The 17,655-nt window shown below is 43.4% G+C and overlaps 1 protein-coding gene across 1 annotated transcript in view; it reads left to right on the top strand.

Annotated features, from left to right (window-relative positions):
* The window catches only part of zmynd19 (zinc finger, MYND-type containing 19), a 49,831-nt gene extending 34,792 nt beyond the window's left edge, over window positions 1-15,039 (top strand). Inside the window, exons 4-6 of the mRNA XM_056587973.1 lie at window positions 7,912-8,052; window positions 9,319-9,499; window positions 12,776-15,039. Coding sequence (XP_056443948.1) covers window positions 7,912-8,052; window positions 9,319-9,499; window positions 12,776-12,919 — 466 coding nt within the window. The 3' untranslated portion in view covers window positions 12,920-15,039. The remainder of the gene's footprint in view (window positions 1-7,911; window positions 8,053-9,318; window positions 9,500-12,775) is intronic.
* The last annotated feature ends 2,616 nt before the right edge of the window (window positions 15,040-17,655 follow it).

The following is a 17,655-nucleotide window of genomic DNA, read 5'->3' as shown; positions in this document are numbered from 1 at the left end:
CGCGCCGCAATAGCCAATCAGCGTTGAGCTTGACCCGACGTCACTGGCAGAGTAGTGAGAGTGAGAGTAGTGAGCTTGGACAGAAGCATACGGCCGACATCTTTCTTTATTCTGTGTGGAAATAGTAACATAGTTACGCCATTAAATGCTTTTATGGAAACATTTTTAGCGAGAAATTTGCATTTTACTTTCATAATGTTCACTCGGTGAATGTGAAGGATGTTTGGTTTGATAGTTATGACGGAGAGGGAACGCTCCGTTCACTTGCATGGACAGAGTCTAAGCAACCTCAACGTCTTGGCGGACTATATATCTGCTGATCAACACTACGAATGCTGGAAACACACCAGACACACCATGTGAAGTTATTTAACCCGATTATTGTTATTTATATCCGAGATTATTTAATCTAACCCGATCTAAACTCTATCACCCAAACACGGCGGCGTTTGGGTTTCCTACCTCGGACTCCAGCGCAGCCATGTCCATGGCAGCCACGGCCGGCAACTTTCTTTATTCAGGGTGGAAATAGTAACATAGTTACGCCATTAAATGCGTTTATGGAAACATTTCTAGCGAGAAATGTGCATTTTACTTTCATAATGTTCGCTCGGTGAATGTGAAGGATGTTTGGTTTGATAGTTATGACGAAGAGTGAACGCTCCGTTCACTTGCATGGACAGAGTCTCTGATTGCTAAGCAACCTCAACGTCTTGGCGGACTATTTCTCTGCTGATCAACACTACGAATGCTGGAAACACACCAGACACACCATGTGAAGTTATTTAACCCGATTATTGTTATTGATATCCGAGATTATTTAATCTAACCCGATCCAAGCTCTATCATCCACCCAAACACGGCGGCGTTTGGGTTTCCTTCCTCGGACTCCTAAATCCAGCGCAGCCACAGGCTGGGGGGGGGAAGTTTTGGGCGGTCTCATCTACGCGCGTATGCGTACGCGCGTATCTGACCATTTTTGACACAAAATGGTCAAGCAACATTTTAGCTGCGTTACGCGCGTACATGGTACGCGAGGTACGCGCTTGGTGTGTTCGCACCTTTAGGCATAAAAAGGCCTTTTTTAGTAGGCGTTTTAGGCCTAAATGGGTTAAGTATCCTAGAGTAGGGCTCTCAATTTTGAGTAATGAACTTTGAACGGATATCGAATATCAAGCAATGAATTTGAATATCTAAAAGAAAAACACTAACGGAGATTCAATCATATTTATTACGTGACGAGAGGAGACATAAACAGGACTTAGGCCATATCCTTTCTGAAAAAAATCTTTGCTTGAAACGGGTTATCAATGTGATCAGGGTTCTACACTAACTTTTTTTTTTCAGGAGCACTCGTGACCCTAAATTAAAAAATGTAGGAGCACAGGAAAAAAAAATGGGGGCACAATCGGTTTTTGTTTAGAACATTTATTAGCGCGCAGAAATTGCACACACCAACAGCACCAACTTACTAAAGCAAAATTAAGACAAATAAATAGACAAGATTACATTTAGGCTACACAAAACGGCACCAATTTCGGTTTCCACGTACCAGGGTTATTGGGCTGGGTGCGATTTATATAGAAATCGGGACAGCAAGAATGCCTAGTGGACTCGATGTGTTTCACCACAGCATCGCGTTTCAGATTAGGGTTCCCCGTTATAAACAGAAGTGCCCGCCATTGCCGATGGGGCTTCCTTACAAAATGTACAGAACATTTTCATGTTCTTAGCATCATAAACTAGCCATCCGAAATACTTCAACCCAGTCGGGGTTGAATTTGTAGACTTTATCGACTACAGTAACAGCATTAACTTTCTCCACGCAGTCTGTTCATAATATTGTAATGACCAATGAAGAGGCAGTGAATGAAGTATTGATTAGACAGCGATTTAGATAGGCCTACCTAATAAACCGTTGGAACAAACAAGACTGGTAACCATAGCAACGTAGTTAAACAAACCCGCTAAACCCTCCCGTAGCTCTCCCCGCGATACGGCCATCCGGAGGCGCTCAGAGCTTTTGGCCGTGATATTATATATACAATTATATACTATTCTATATAGAGCTCGGGGAGTCGAAAACGGCAACAATCACTTTCTCCTCCATGCAGCGGTTCACCCCGGACTGCACTGCAGGGAACGGTTGGCCGGTTGAAAACTGATTGGCTGTTAAGTTACGCACGTCACTCAGTGGCCACGCTGTTGGACGCTGATTGGCTGTCAATGACGTGACAACTTAAACAGGACACAGCAGCAAGAGTAAAGGCGCGTTTATGGTCCTGGTGATAATGAGACCCCTCGTCAGTGATGACGCTTGCGCATGTTCCCGACTGCGACCATTCATGTGCACTGCGTTGGGATTCTAAAAGTTCTTCACAGCAGGTTTTATTTTGGGGAAAAGAAGTTCATTTTCCGCCATGTTCATTGGTGAAGTATATTAAACCATACGTCACCAACTGGGCAACATCTGTTATCAAAATCTGGCCCCAGTTGCCAAACGGAAGTAGTATCATAAGAGCGTCATGAGGTGTCGTTCACGAAAACAAAAAAATGACAAGCACTAGATCCTTATTTTCAAACCTGCCTACAGGGATTGGGACTAGGGTTGGGTATCGTTTTGGTTTTATCCAATACCGTTGCCTACTCTGTACTTTTTAAACGGTTCCGGTGCTAAAACAGTTCTCAAACCGGTACTTAAAAAAACGAAACCGCACACAATTGCATACATGCACGACTTGTTATGAGTTTCACATTTGGCAGAAAGTCAGCAGACACTGAGTTGAATGGCTACGGTGTTTGCTAGCCTACTTGATATGCAAGATGTATGGTTGCCATTAAATTACTCAACTTACCAGAAGAGGAAAGGCTGCTGTGAGTGCTGTGACTGATATCATTTTTTAAATAAAAATAATTACAACTAATTAGGGATGCACCGAATTTTTTCGGCCGAAAATGGCCCAAAAGCGCAGTTTGCATTTTTCGGCCGAAATACTTTCATCTCCGAAACAACACGGCTGAAACAGAAATTTGTGATGTCGCAAACAAAAAGCGCGGCCAGCACTTGCTCGTCTGGATAAGCGCCAATATGTCTGCAGTGTGGATGTTTTTCAATGTTTATGAGAAAGACCCACATATAGTGATTTGCAAAAATTGCAATGCCTTGATTTTAATGAAGTTAGTACAGTCATAGCCATAAATGCAATGGTACTAGCGTTGCCGCGGTGTGGACACTGAGTATAAATGGTATAAACTTTGAAACTAGGTCAACCGCCATCTTCTCCGTCAACTCTCCTCTCGCACTTGGTGACAGCGTCTGGCAGCGCGCCAATTCTCGGTGACAGCGTCTTATAATTAAGCAATAGATCACGCCAGGCTGTGGTATGTGCTCATTATACCACTGTTGAGGGGCGTTGTCCGGCCCCGACGCGCAGCGGAGGGCCGGCGACCCCCTTCACAGTGGTATAATGAGCACATGCCACTGACTGAAGTGAACTATTGCTCTTATACAACGGTTACTGTTATGGCGACACGAAAGTCATAGACACACTACATTTAAAAAGAAACCAAGAAAGTCAAAGTAGCCGTTTTCTTAAAGAAGACAAAAAAGTAGTCCCTCCTGGCTGCCGCTATGCATCGACGGTCGCTATGCAACACACTTTAGCGTCCCTCCGAGAGAAGGCTCCCATAGAGCGGTTCGCCGGCAATTTATCCTATGGAGCAGTTCACTCGCCGTGTGCCTAAGCTTTCGTTAGTCTCTCCATCGCCTTGCTCACTCCCGGAGTAACAACATTTACACCCTCTCCATCATCCAACATATGTTTTACTTTGTAACTGTTTCTACTTCCAGGCGCGGAGTGATATGCAAACTTTCACAAAATGATCGGGCGTCATAGCAGTTATGTATACGCTCATTATACAACAGTTGGGAACCAATCAGATCGCTGGATTTAGGTCCCCCGTTGTATAATGTTCTATATATAATAGTATAATATAATTTTATATATAATATCACGGCCAAAAGCTCTGTGCGCCTCCGGATGGCCGTAGCGCGGGGAGCTCTCGTAGAGATTGGGCTTCTCGGGGTTTGTTTACCGGTGTTGCTATGGTTTCCGGTCTTGTGTGTTCCAACGGTTTATTAGGTAGCTCTGTCTAATCAATACTTAATTTTGTTTAGGGTTAGGGAGCGTGAGAATCTGAGCAGCGGGGGCGGTATTGCATTCGCTTTACCGCACCGTTGTTACGAAAAGAGAGCTGAGCCGCAAGGCAAAGCTCTCGATCTACCGGTCGATCTTCGTTCCTATCCTCGCCTATGGTCATGAGGGTTGGGTGATGACCGAAAGGACGAGATCGCGGATACTAGCGGCCGAGATGAGTTTTCTCAGAAGGGTGGCTGGCGTCTCCCTTAAGGATAGGGTGAGAAGCTCAGCCATCCGTGAGGAATTCGGATTAGAGCCGCTGCTCCTTTACTTAGAAAGAAGTCAGCTGAGGTCAGTGTTTCCCGCAGGATTTGTTTCAGCAGCGGTGGTGTGGTCCCCGAAGCCCTCTAGGGTGGTCCGGGGGCATTGCCCCCCGGCCGTAATTTTTTTGTACCCTTTACATTGGAATGCATGAATCAGGTGCACTTTGAGAGGAGAATATACACTTAAATCCTATTCAAACAGTCCTGTGTATTACTGTAGATGGGGTTATTGGTGTTGTAACTTTGCCTTTTGTGTCTTCATTTACAGATTTTTATATTTTTGTATAGTAATATTTAAACAAAAAATGCCACAACGCAAATATAATTTGCAGAATTTATTTACAGATTTTTGCCTAATGCTTAAACACTAAACATGGTCGCTATGCCCAAAGCATAACTTTTTTTACATAAGACACTTTGTTCAAAAATGTCCTTAGGTTTTTTCCCGGTTTTTTTGTTTTTATAGTTAACTAATTAATGGTGCTTGTAGAACTGTTGTATAAAAGCAATATCGCACTTGAGGTCGTGCTGTTGTAGTGATTATCAGCACGGCTGTGATTATCTTCGGCACAATCACAGCCGTGCTGATACAACGCACTCCCTCTCGTGTGATTTTGCTTAAGTATTTATATGCTATATTCAAAATGAAATGAAAATACAAAAACAGTGTTTTCCTCATTGGGATCTTTATTATTAGATGAACAACTCAGTTAAACCAGATCCGTTCAATAGTTATGCGCTACTCTGCTCTAAGCAATTGAGCCTGCAGCTCGAAGCCGGTGCTCATAAATAAAACTAAAATAAACACAACCCTAGTTTCTTCCCAAAATAATAACAATAATAATTTAAAGAAAAATCATCTTATAACTTGACCAAAAATATATTATACTTTATTTGGACAGGTTTTACCAAATGTAACGCAAAATATGAAAAAAAGGAAGAGAAAGAAGGCCGAGAAAAATGAATTGGGCTTAGTAACAAAGCTTCTGAAAATAGAACCAGTAACTCACACAACTTCAGCACCAGTCTACGGATTTTTGTTCAGTAAGATGAGCATGTTGACATGCTGGGGTCAGACGCGACCGCAGCCTGGTGACCATCAGTCCAGCCGCCGAAAACACCCGCTCTGTGGGGGCCGACGTTGCTGTGATGCACAAATACCTCCGCGCCAACTTGGCAAGGCGGGGGAACAACTTTCCACCAGCCTGTAGGGGTGCAATCCAGGGGCTCAGAAAGTTCTTTATTTCTGCTTCGATGCCAACCTCGCCTTGAGTGGAAGGCCTACAGTGCTCCCCAAGAAGTCATTTTTTAAATCATAATGGTCCCAAACCAGACTTCGCCGTGGCCTCGTCCGCTTCTTGATTACTTTTGAAATACATCGCTGTGTTCCAATATCCATACTATCCGTATTTACTAGCCTAAGTTTGAGTACGGAGGGTGTTCCGATTCAGATCGGGCGAAAATGTACCGTGTACCGAAAGGACGCGGATGGTGTACTCAAAACGGTCAAATCGCGAAGTGTGTGGCGCTGTACACTTTTCGTACTCAACGGCAGCCATCTTGGCTACGTAGCGGAAGAGGGCGGAACTAGGCTGAGCCAAAGTCGCCGTATTTTCCACATAGCCTGCATTAATAGTCATTTTGTAGTTTTTATAGCTTTTTAAAGCTGCTAGGCGTAAAGAGTTCACCGCTCAAAGCGGGATGTTTATTGCGGGGGAGGTTCCGCAAATTTAAGTATTGCCCCCGTGTGGTAAAATGTTTATTTGCACACTGCATTCGTTTAATCGATGAAAAATGTACGTAATCGATGAAATTCTTAACGATCAATTAGTCGGATCGTCGATTAATCATGCCCATCCCTAGTGGGGGGTTATTGATTGAGCGATTTTCGAATGTTATTCGAATACTTATTATTATTAGAAAAAAAGTATTTGTTCCAGAAATACACATCCCTAGCACTCGCATTTGAAAAGGCACCATCCAGGTGTTACTATCACTGTTGCTGTGGGAAAAAAAGGATCTGTGCAAACCCAGCTCACCACACTATTTCAACAACCCCTGTCTGGGAATTCAGAAATGCAAATGCCACAACCAAGTTCATTGGTGTTTTCATTGCTGCTGACCTATGGCCATTCTCCGTTGTTGACGAACAAGCAGTTTAAAAAAAAAAAAAATCCCCTTAACTACGAACCGTACCGTACCGTGACTTACAAACCGAGTTACGTACCGAACTGTGACATTTGTGTACCGTTACACCCCTAATTTGAACGCATCATGATAACCTAACAGTGGTTTTACTGAGCCAACCTCAACACATCATCACGCAGCACATCTGAAACTTTATTTACTTTTTAAGATAGCTAGCTTGTATGCTGCTGATTGTAACACCGATTTCACAATTGGATTACTATTTTTAACTGACGGGACTAGCGACAATGTCTGTGCGATTACCACTCATAGTTTGAGTGGATGATTAAGACGGGCCCATCTGAGGTGCGACAGGAGAAGGAGGAGACAGTCTTTTCAACTCGGAAACAGTCGAAGGTACTGCATTTGGTCTTTATTTGATGCACGATGCTGTGGGACTGGCCATTGAGGTTGTGTTCCCCCCTTTACAATAATTGATTTTCGCCTGTTCAGCCATCCTCGCGAGCAAAGTCAACTGCCAGAATTCACTTGTTTTAATTGTAATACCTGTTTGCTTACAATTCCATTCAAAAACATTGGTGGACACACTGCAGTGATTGGATTGATTTGATTTAAATGACATGACGCGACATTACGTTACAGGACGTACGGGACGAAAAAAATTATAAATGAACGACGCGACTCGATAGTGGTATCGATAAGCCCAAACGTTAATGTTTTTCGGGTTTTGAAAAAAGTGGCACCGGGTCCTTGATAGAACCGGGTTTCGATCCCCATCCCTAACCATGAGTGTGAGTTTGATTACAGGAGAACACAGAGATTTATTTATTTTCTCACCCGGGCAGCGTCAGGTGCACCAGCGTGACCTATAAATAATATTAGTCGCACCCTTCAATATTAGGTCGCACTCTGGAGTCCTGGACATTTTCTTCAATAAACGAAGCTTTCGCCGTTGTCCAGCAATACCATTTGCTGTGTTTGCTTGTTATTATCTGCCTGTCGCACGGCAGTGACGACTCTGTCTACCAATAAACGGACGCCGTGTGTAGCTCGAATTTGTTGGTACCTTTTTAGACCACTCGGTACCCCAAAGGAGGAGCACCGATTTATACTGAAATGCAGGAGGGGGAAATATGACACGGGTCTGATCACAATAGTTTTCATGGTACTGAGCACCTGACGTGAAATAAAGGATGGGGCCGCACACACTTATAGTCTTGGGGGCACAATTCTGTTTAAAATAAACATTCAACACTATAACATGATCAGTTTAATCTGATCTATATTGGACGTATCCACAGGGAGAAACACAGAGGAGGCATCGCCCCCAGTTTCCAAGTGGTTCACATCAATTCGGTCACTGTGGACAATCGCCTAGACAACCTACGCCTGGTGCCAGCGGGATGGAGCCCTAAGCCAGAGGAGATCTCCAGCAAGCAAAGGTATTCTCTCACATTTTGGTGTTCAGAATGAACATTTCTAGGCCTCTTCTGTTACAGGCTACACATGCCATGTCTCAGATTGGTCTCATTCTGTATGCTTCTACATGTACTGCGGTCCTTGAGGGTGCTTTATTCAATGCTTTATATGCAGGCCTTGAGCACGCCAGTGTTGGCTTTACACACAGTGGTTAAAAGAAGGATAAAGAAAAGTCTTCAATGTTACTCATCAATAATCATATAGCCAGGTCAAACAGTTAGACTGCATCATTTATTGATATAAAGTTGAGATGGCCCTTTTCAATGGAGCTCTTATTTCTTGGAATATCGATATGCTGGGATAAGCGTATTCGTTTCTGCTCCCCAGGGTCCAGTTGCACCAGCAGAACGTAAGGTCCCACTTAGGCTACGTTGAACGTAAATCACCCAAACGTTCGACTTTACACTCTACTAAAAAAATAGCAGTTGCACCAAGCCGATAGTTTCAACTTAACACTAAGTTATAACTTATCTTTTACACCTCCCCTCTAGCTGGTGTAAGTTCCATACTAACGATTAAGAACCGTTAAAAGAAAAAAACGTAAAAAGATTTCAACACTAACGCAGGGTAAAGATGATGGCTATTCGTTTTGAGCAATGGGAAGAGGAGTTCCAATGCGATATGCGCCGGGAACGGATTGTCCGTGACCGTATCGATCCATTTCTTTATTATGATGATGTTGAATTATATGTGCGATTTCGGTTTTGCCGGGCGGAATATTATATTTATTTATTTATTATAAAATCCGCCATCAAATAGCTTAACCTCACGCCTATACCGTCCAAGCAAATTTTAGAGAATAAATGACTGAAACTGTATTGTTTGCCCTCTCATTTGGGTGCTAACGCGTCTTCACTCGGGTAAGACTTGCCAGTATTTCCTGTTTACATTGTTATCTGTCAATGATTGGCTTGAAATTATCTAAACGTCATTAAAAGCGACACTGGTACACTTTATGCACTACTAGTAACGTTACAACTTAAGTTGTGGTGGTGCAACCAAAATTTAGAACACCTTTAGTTTGACACTAGCTACGTCGAGCGTAGGGTTAAGGCAGACTTTACACCCGAACTTATGATCGGCTTTACGTTCTGCTGGTGCAACCGACTGCAGGGATCTTGGCGTAAGCGCTGACCTTATGATGGATAATGTGACGTATTCATCACCTGTGGCCAAATGTATTTTTAAAGTCTTTTGTGTGATTCGGTCCTCTTGTTCTGTGGTGCCAGGGAGCAGTCTCTGTACTGGCTGGCCATCCAGCAGGTGCCTGCGGACCCGGTCGAGGAGCAGTACCTGGAGCTGAGCCGGACCCGCTACTACAATGCCAATGGGGAGCTGGTGGAGGAGGAGGAGTGCTCCTGTACCTACTACGAGTGTCACTACCCGCCCTGCTCACTCATCGAGAGGAGGGTACGTCTGCTCTTTCCCACTGGCTTCTTCCAGAAAGAAAAAATCCATTGTTTTAGGATTGGTTTTGGATTGTCCCATTTGGTGTTGATTGGGCGGCTCAAATTGTTACCTGCTTCACATAATTTGGATCAACTGAGCTGTGGAAAGCTTTTTATTAGCAGTAGCTTGACGTACACTTATTAGGGGGGCATTTCACGTTTGCTCATTTCAAAGTGGGCCGGCCCACCAGGAAACTTCCCGATCTCCAGCCCCTGCTGCAGAGCGAATTCAAATCGCCGGTAAGAACGGGCTGGGGGTACCCATTCCAACACCGTAATCAATCTAAACTATAACCGCCTTTCACATTAATCGCATCGTTTGCTGCGTTACCAGCGTTGTCTATGCTGACTTAGCCGGATGTTCAATATCAATAAGGCTGAGTTCATGAGGCTAAGATTATCTTTTCTGAGTCAACAATAATTCTGTGCAGGTGTGTTGAGCACAGTATATCATACTAAACAGGGGTTGACACTAAGGGTTCAAAAGCACTTGCCCATCGGGCAAGTACAGGTCAGGTTCAACTTGCCCGAATGTAATGTTCACTTGCCCAAATTATAATCAGAATCGTGAACGGGCCTCTTTTTGCCAGGCACCCGGCCTGGTTTTGGGGGGGCTCAGAAAAATCATCCTAGCTCAGACTTGAAGCTGAATGTTGGCTTCCACACATGTTGTGTTTAAAAAATAACAAACTTCTCTTTGTTTACTTATTTATCGAGCGGTCACATCGTGCCATGAAGTGATTTCAGTCCACCGTTGCAACCTATTAAAGCTATCGCCAAGTTATATGTAGACCTGCATGATTTGATGCAAATGTATAACTAAATGTCAGAGGTAGTAGCAAAGATATATATTTTTTAACTTTCAAGTTTCTTGTAGCTCTAACTGAATAACCACAATCGCGTTTCTAGTAGGGTTGTCAGTCACGATACTGGATTTTCTAACTTCAACACTATTCCTGGAAAAAGATCGATATTCTATACCATTTTCGATATCAGGGGAAAAGTTTTTTTCAGGAAAGAACATACCCTAAGTAAATAGATTATATCTCCACACCTGCAAGGGCGATAATGTCATCTTTGGGCCAAAATAAAGATTGTTGTGCAAGTGAAATATTCAATGGGGATAATACTTGGTTAAAGTGAATAAAGCCATGGAACACAGCATAAGTGGAAGATAACATTTCCACCTGAAATAATTATCAGTATCAGTTGGTCGTTATCAGTTGGGAGCGCCGTCTTACTATGAGACACAAATAAAGGTAGATATCTTACAATTTTGACACTTGAATGACACCTCTATTTAAAGTTCAGGGCAATCGAATGCACCAAGCCAAACACTCGCAAATAAATATATGGCCACTAGATTGCGCTGAAGAATATGTTTTCTGATTGAAGGCAATTTACCTATTTCCTAAGAAACCTTCTCTTATTCATTGATTGAAAACACCATGTTAATTTGCAAAATTTGGCCCAGATACTGGATAATCTGTTTATGGTGGTTTTATTCGATCAGAATCAACTTTGTGGACAAAAATCACAAAGGTAATACTTCATTTTTGGTTGTTAAAAAAAAAGGGACGTTTCTTCTTACGTTGTTATTTGCGACTTTTAGTCACAGAATGATATGGTTTGGACTGTTGGAATAAGTGGAGGCTCAGCCTTCATGTAATATATACAGTAGTTTGTGAGGGTCCAATTTAGTGAAAAAGATCGCTATTGCTGTGTGCATGTGCACAGTTATGAAACCCAAAACCGTGTTCTTGACTTTCCTTGATAATTTGCCTCAATCCAAAGTACTTCCAAACTGCACTCCTCCATCACTACTCCATTTAACTTGTACCTAAACCGTTCGCGGAGGTGCTGCACTTGAGATGCTAGCTGTGTTGGCTAACCTTTAGCGAATCACTGCCAGAGACCGCACTGCCAGTGAGTGGCAGAAGGCGGGGCTATATTCGCACTGAAGCGATGCGTGTCTGTTAACTCGCTTTCCGAGAGAAGAGAAGACAGCGCGCTGATCAATTGCAAATACTTCTATTTTGTGTGGTTTTGCGGAACAAAAGGTTGTTCTTCAATTTCTAAAAACATTTGAATAAATAGCTTTTATATTAACATCCACCCAAAATCCACTTGCCCGTACGGGCGACCAGAAAAAATCTCAACTTGCCCAAACATTTTTTTTACTTGCCCCGGGCAAGTGGGCAACCGTTAGTGTCAACCCCTGCTAAACATTGGTAAACTCCAGATGTCGCAGACCGTCTTCACTGTGCCAAATATCCTGCTGCTTTGGGTTTTCCTTTGTAGGCGAGATGAGAGGAGGAGCAGGTGAATCCGCTGTCAGTGCGTGTGCATGTATCAGTGATACACGGGTTGATCCAATAAGTGGTAGTGTACCCGTGCACCATTGGCATGTATGCGCGCTTGTCTCTGTGTGCGTACGAGAATGGCAGGGAGAAAGAGTGCTATGCGGAGATGAATGAACGGGACGATATTTATGTTTCAAAAATCGGCAAATAAATAAATGCAGAATCAATTTGTGGCGCTCCGTGTTGATTCTTTGGCGCTGTGCCACACATTGGTCTATGTATGGGAAACACTTGAGTTTTCAGAATTCAGTTTTTTACGATTTGTGCTAATTTTATCATCAGATACTTTAGTGAATTAACAATACGTCAACAAAGATGTATAACGGTACAGAACTGGCTGTTTAGAACGCTCTTCAGGAGTTATCTGTTGTTCAAACATTCGGGCCAGTGAGATTTTTTTTGAAGGCAGCTCTTATTTTCGCGCAACGTTTGCACGAGGACTTCGCCATCTCACATGGCATCTTTGACATGTTTCTCAAAGTAGTTGTGAGTTGACGACCCCCCTCTCAAAATACCGCGCTCAAAAACTGCATCATGTATTTATGGCTACTCTGATATAGTCTGTAATTGTACAATTATTAAATAATTAAGGTTACTGCAATAATCAGGCCAACTTTTGATATTATTTCTTGATAAATTATGAAAAATGTAGCATATTCTGCAATATTCCACGTTTTACAGTCGATCCAACTTTTAGTACCAGATACCGCGATTCCCTAGATCTCCATTAGAACCCTGAGTATTGGATATCCTCAATGTTCACCTGGGATCACACATCATGGGCTTGATAGATATGTATTAGCAATAGCAACGTCTAAGCATGTGAACTCCTCCCACCTGTCCCTCTCTGATCACCCTGTGTTGTGTCCCCACAGCTGCGGGAGTTCAACATCTGTGGCCGCTGCCAGGTGGCGCGGTACTGCGGCTCCCAGTGCCAGCAGCGGGACTGGCCGGCCCACAAGAAGCAGTGCCGCGAGCGCAAGCGTGTGCTGGCGCTGGAGTCGGAGCCGGAGCGGTGATGCCCCTCCCCTCCCTCCTCTGCACTGGAGACGCAGGGGGGGGGGGCGGTGTTAAGACATTGTGGAGAAGCCGACAGAAGGCGAGTGGGGGTGGATGGGTTGGGGACACAAAGTGCAAAACGGATAAATATCTGCTGACGGGAGACTTAGGCCGAGGACAATGTTGGTGGCTGCTTGCGACTGGAAAGTGTGTGTGTGTGTGTGTGTGTGTGTGTGTGTGTGTGTGTGTGTGTGTGTGTGTGTGTGTGTGTGTGTGTGTGTGTGTGTGTGTGTGTGTGTGTGTGTGTGTGTGTGTGTGTGTGTGTGTGTGTGTCCTTCGACCACATTCGACTACAGATCTCCAAAGAAACTCTGAGGAGCAGGCTCAGAAGGCTACAAGTGATGGTTACGGACAGGTCTCTTTCACATGGCCACCATCCAACCCCAGATCAATCCTCCTGACCACATCCAAGTTGGCAGTCATGCTTCTCTGAAACCAGCTGCCACCACATGCCACAGATGGACTCCACTGATTGAAAATAACACTACCAGTATTGAGTAGGTGTACGTATGCGTGTGTCATGCCATTATGGACTGAAGGTCATTTGAAGAAGTGGGCTGGGTGTTTATGTATTGTTTGTTCTTTTTGCAAAAGGGGCCATATTATGGATTTTCAGTTTCATAAGTTAACTATTTGGTCCTAATCATAAATATTGTGGGTGGATGTTTTAGTTGGGGAGGGAGGGCTTGGGGGAAGTTCATTTAATTTGTTCTTTGTTGAACCAGCCGCTAAATAAAGGCTTTACACTTCATCTTCAAGAGATGTGGCCTCTGGGTTTGGTTTTTAAAAGGATCAAAGGAGAAATGTGATACTGTACTGTTGAATAGACGAGAGCTAACTCCATGCCCCCTGTTGGTTGATTGACTTGCTATTGGGAGATTCATGTTTACAGCTGGTCCTGATCTTCATTGGCACTCCTTCGTGGTTGAACCGCATCAACTACAAAATAGTCTGAAATTGTCCAGGTTTGTATGAGGAGGTTTCTTGAAGGGGTTTGCTTGACTTGAATTGACATCCAGGGTCTTTGTTGTGATCCAGTGGCTCTTGGAGGTGCATTCATTGAAGAAGCTCACACCTTAACTTTGCGGTCACTAAATTCAACATATGATATCCGTGCAGAAAAAACACTTTGAAACCCTAATTTATGTTTCGCAGGGTGTGCTAATTTCTACAATCCATGCTTTCAGTTTTATCCTCGTGAAAAAAAATGTTTTGTTATCGTTTCCTTTGTAAGAATGTATGAGAACTGAAGTGATCCTACAGTCCAGTTTCATTTTAAGCCCTTCGTGACATCACAAATGGCCAGGTAGGATCATTCCAAGATCACAAACTCATCTTCAAGAGCTGAATCGATTCTCCGAAGTGTTAATGGGCATTTTTTTTTTTTTTACTTTTTTATACTTCCCAGCCTGGTCCCCGATTCTGTTTACACTGCATTTGACGTAATGCAGAATCTTTTCATTTGTCCTATTATGTGTCCTGGGTTGTGTCTGATACTTGCATACAACCATGTACCACAATGTTTTGGTCGTCATATGTGAACAGGTTGTTGAACACTGCTCAATGTTAAAGAATTGTTCTTGGTGTGGATGAGGGGTAATTGGTTAATTATAGAATCTTTATTGTTTTAACTAATCAGAAGAGTAACAGTATGTGAAAGGAATTATGGTGGGGAATAGCGCATTTGTTCACTGTAAAATGCTCAAATAAAAAAGTAAAGTTTGATTTGTGTTTAAGTGCTACTGTCACTGAATTGAACCCGATGTTAATAGACTTATTCCACCAATGGGTCTGCTCGTTCTATTTTCCAGGGGGCTTAAAGGGAAACTAGGCAACTTTGGCCACCTCTTCGCTGTTTTTTTTTGGTGTGCGCTCGCAATGAGCTCCCCCTACAGGATCGGAGGAGATATTTTACAACACTCGTAACAACTCGTTGACCACCCTTCCCCGTCCACTTCTACGCTAGCCATGTGCATTTGTTTAACAAGCCGGCGAATGCGTGGTGCGATGTCCGAGGTAGACGTTCATAAAGAGTAGACGAGGTTATACATTGTGAAAGGGTGTATGTGTTACAATAAACCCATCCTTCTTTATAGTTGAAGGAGATATTATATCCTAGATTAGAATTGTTTTATCTTTGGTTGAACAGAACGATCAGTGTAAGAGTGTTGGCCAACATAATACATAACGATAGAATGAACAATTTGTACAGCAGTCCTACATTTTATGTATCTGCTCAAGTACGTCCCTTGTGTACAGAATTACAGGGAATGGATTCAGAGATCGAGACGGTATGCTGTCGCTAATCCCCGCATAGTTGCCATTAAAATGTTTCCATTTTTTTTTTTTTAAATAACATGTTTGTACTATTTGTTCAATAATACACACATTGGTTAGAATTTTTTTAATTTTGTATATGGAAAGAAATGCAACTGACAGTTCTTTATGGTTGGTGTAACATCTTCTTGAGGGTTCTCTGGATTTCCTCGTGACACGGGTACCCGCACAAGTTCAGATGTGGGTGGTGTTTGTACCGGGGCAGGTAGTCCGAGCCGTCTTGGGTCATCAAGCCTCAAGCCTCATGTTGTTTGCCAACACTTGTAACTAAGAAAAAATACAAAGCAATCTTTTTACAAACATGTTACAAGCGGGGAACTACAACAAAGGTATAACATGGCTAAAGCTATAATTGAGGTTCACGTATCGTAACATTTCTGATACTGATGAATATGTGCTAACTAGCAGCTCTCGTGCAGGTATTATATGGCCAGCCTGACATATCACATGATACAGGCTATACACTCTTAAACAATCTGAAGGTATTTGAATAGCGGTCTAGTGAAACAAGAACCTGGATTCGGGGATTTAGCCTGTATCTGGGGGACGAGACAGACGAACATCAAAACAACCATGAAAACAAATGGTTTGGTAGTGAGGACGCTAACATCCCAGCAAGCTAGAAACATACAGGGCTCGCAACAAAACAGTCAAGCAAACACATTTTTACAGAGACTATCAACATTAAGAAGCCACAATACAAAGAGGACAAAGTTCACCCAAGGGTACTTACAATTTCAAGAGCAACACAAGGCCATGGCAAGTCGGCATCCGATTTGCAGTCTTCTTTTTCTTTCAGAAAAGCTCACCCAACGTTTACTCGTGTATGGTCAGTCTGTCGGTCCTTTTCTCTCTTTAGTCGGCTGATCCATGAAGAATGTAACAATCCCTTCGCTACTTGTGGGTGGTTGTGGGTCTGTAGTGCCATAAAGCAATTCGGTGCTGCGCGAGACCCGAGACTCCGGCGAGAGTGGGTGGTGGGTCGCCGGCAGAAACTTGCATATTCCCTTTTTTCCGCCATTATGCGCTAGGAGTCAAAACAGCGACCAATCGACCCATAAGTGTTATAGAACTCTTAACCTGTTATGTTAATGTAAATTGAGCCAAAAAAGTTGCACAATTCCCCTTTAAAGCCTTTCTACTTTAGTCTCCTGCCCCCGGCCCTGGTATATAAAGAGGAACCATCATAAGCAGTTAGATGACACCTGTGTTCATCCCAGGATAATGATAATAATAATAATTGATCCGTTTTTTATAGCGCTTTTCTAAATACTCAAATACGCTTTACAAATAAGAAAGGAATACATACAGACAGTAGGCTACAGACACAACAATAGGCAACACATTAAGAGAGTGGAAGATAGCGGAGGATGAGCAAATGTCAAATGTTGTAAGTGGTCCTGAAGAGATAGGTTTCAAGTTGACTTTTGAATGAACAGAGCGAATCAGAGTTTTGGATGGTCAGAGGGAGGGAGTTTCAGAGGGAGTAGGGGCGGCGAAGGCAAAGGCTTTGTCCCCCAGGGTGCAATACTTGGTCTTGGTGATGGAGGTGAGAAGGTTGGCAATGGCATCAGCGGAGCGTTGGTGGCGAGTGGGGGAGTGGTGATGAAGGAGATCTGTTATGTACGAGGGTGAAAAGTTGTTTAGGGTTTTGTAGGTGGTGAGGAGAATCTTGAAATTGATGCGTTGTTTTATTGGAAGTTAATGAGTTGACGGAGGATGGGAGTAATGTGTTCTCCGGAAGGGGAGTAAGCAATCAGGCAGCAGAGTTTTTTGTACATATTGCCATTTTTGAAGAATAGTGGAGGGGAGGCCATACAGAATGCTATTGCAATAGTCGAGTCTGCAAGTGATGAAGGCGTGGATTAGTGTTTCGGCAGCTGAGGATGAAAGGGTGGGTCGAAGGCGTGCAATGTTGCAGAGGTGAAAGAAGGATCTGACGCTGTTTATGTGTGACTTGAAGGAGAGTGTGGGGTCCATGATGATGCCGAGGTTAATGACCAGGGGGGAGGGAGTGACAGAGTGACCATCGATGCAAAGTGAGAAGTTCTGGTAGGTGGGGATGATTGTTTTTGGGCCGAAGATGATAATTTCAGTTTTATTGCTGTTGAGTTTGAGGAAGTTGTGGTCCATCCAGGTTTTGATGTCCGTGAGACAGTTGGTGAGAGTAGGATGGCAGGAGTAATGGCTGTGGTGGTGATATATAGTTTGGTATCGTCGGCGTAACAGTGAAATTGAAGACCATGGCGGGGGATGATGTGACCTAGTGGGAGCATGTAGAGGATGAAGAGGATGGGGCCAAGCACTGAGCCTTGGGGGACTCCGTGTGAGACAGGGATGGTGTGGGATTTGTGGTTGT

The sequence above is a fragment of the Gadus chalcogrammus genome, chromosome 4 (genome assembly GCF_026213295.1).
Source record: "Gadus chalcogrammus isolate NIFS_2021 chromosome 4, NIFS_Gcha_1.0, whole genome shotgun sequence".
Taxonomy (NCBI): Eukaryota; Metazoa; Chordata; class Actinopteri; order Gadiformes; family Gadidae; genus Gadus; species Gadus chalcogrammus.
Note: the sequence above shows the minus strand (reverse complement) of the source record. Positions and strands in the feature narration are given on the sequence as shown.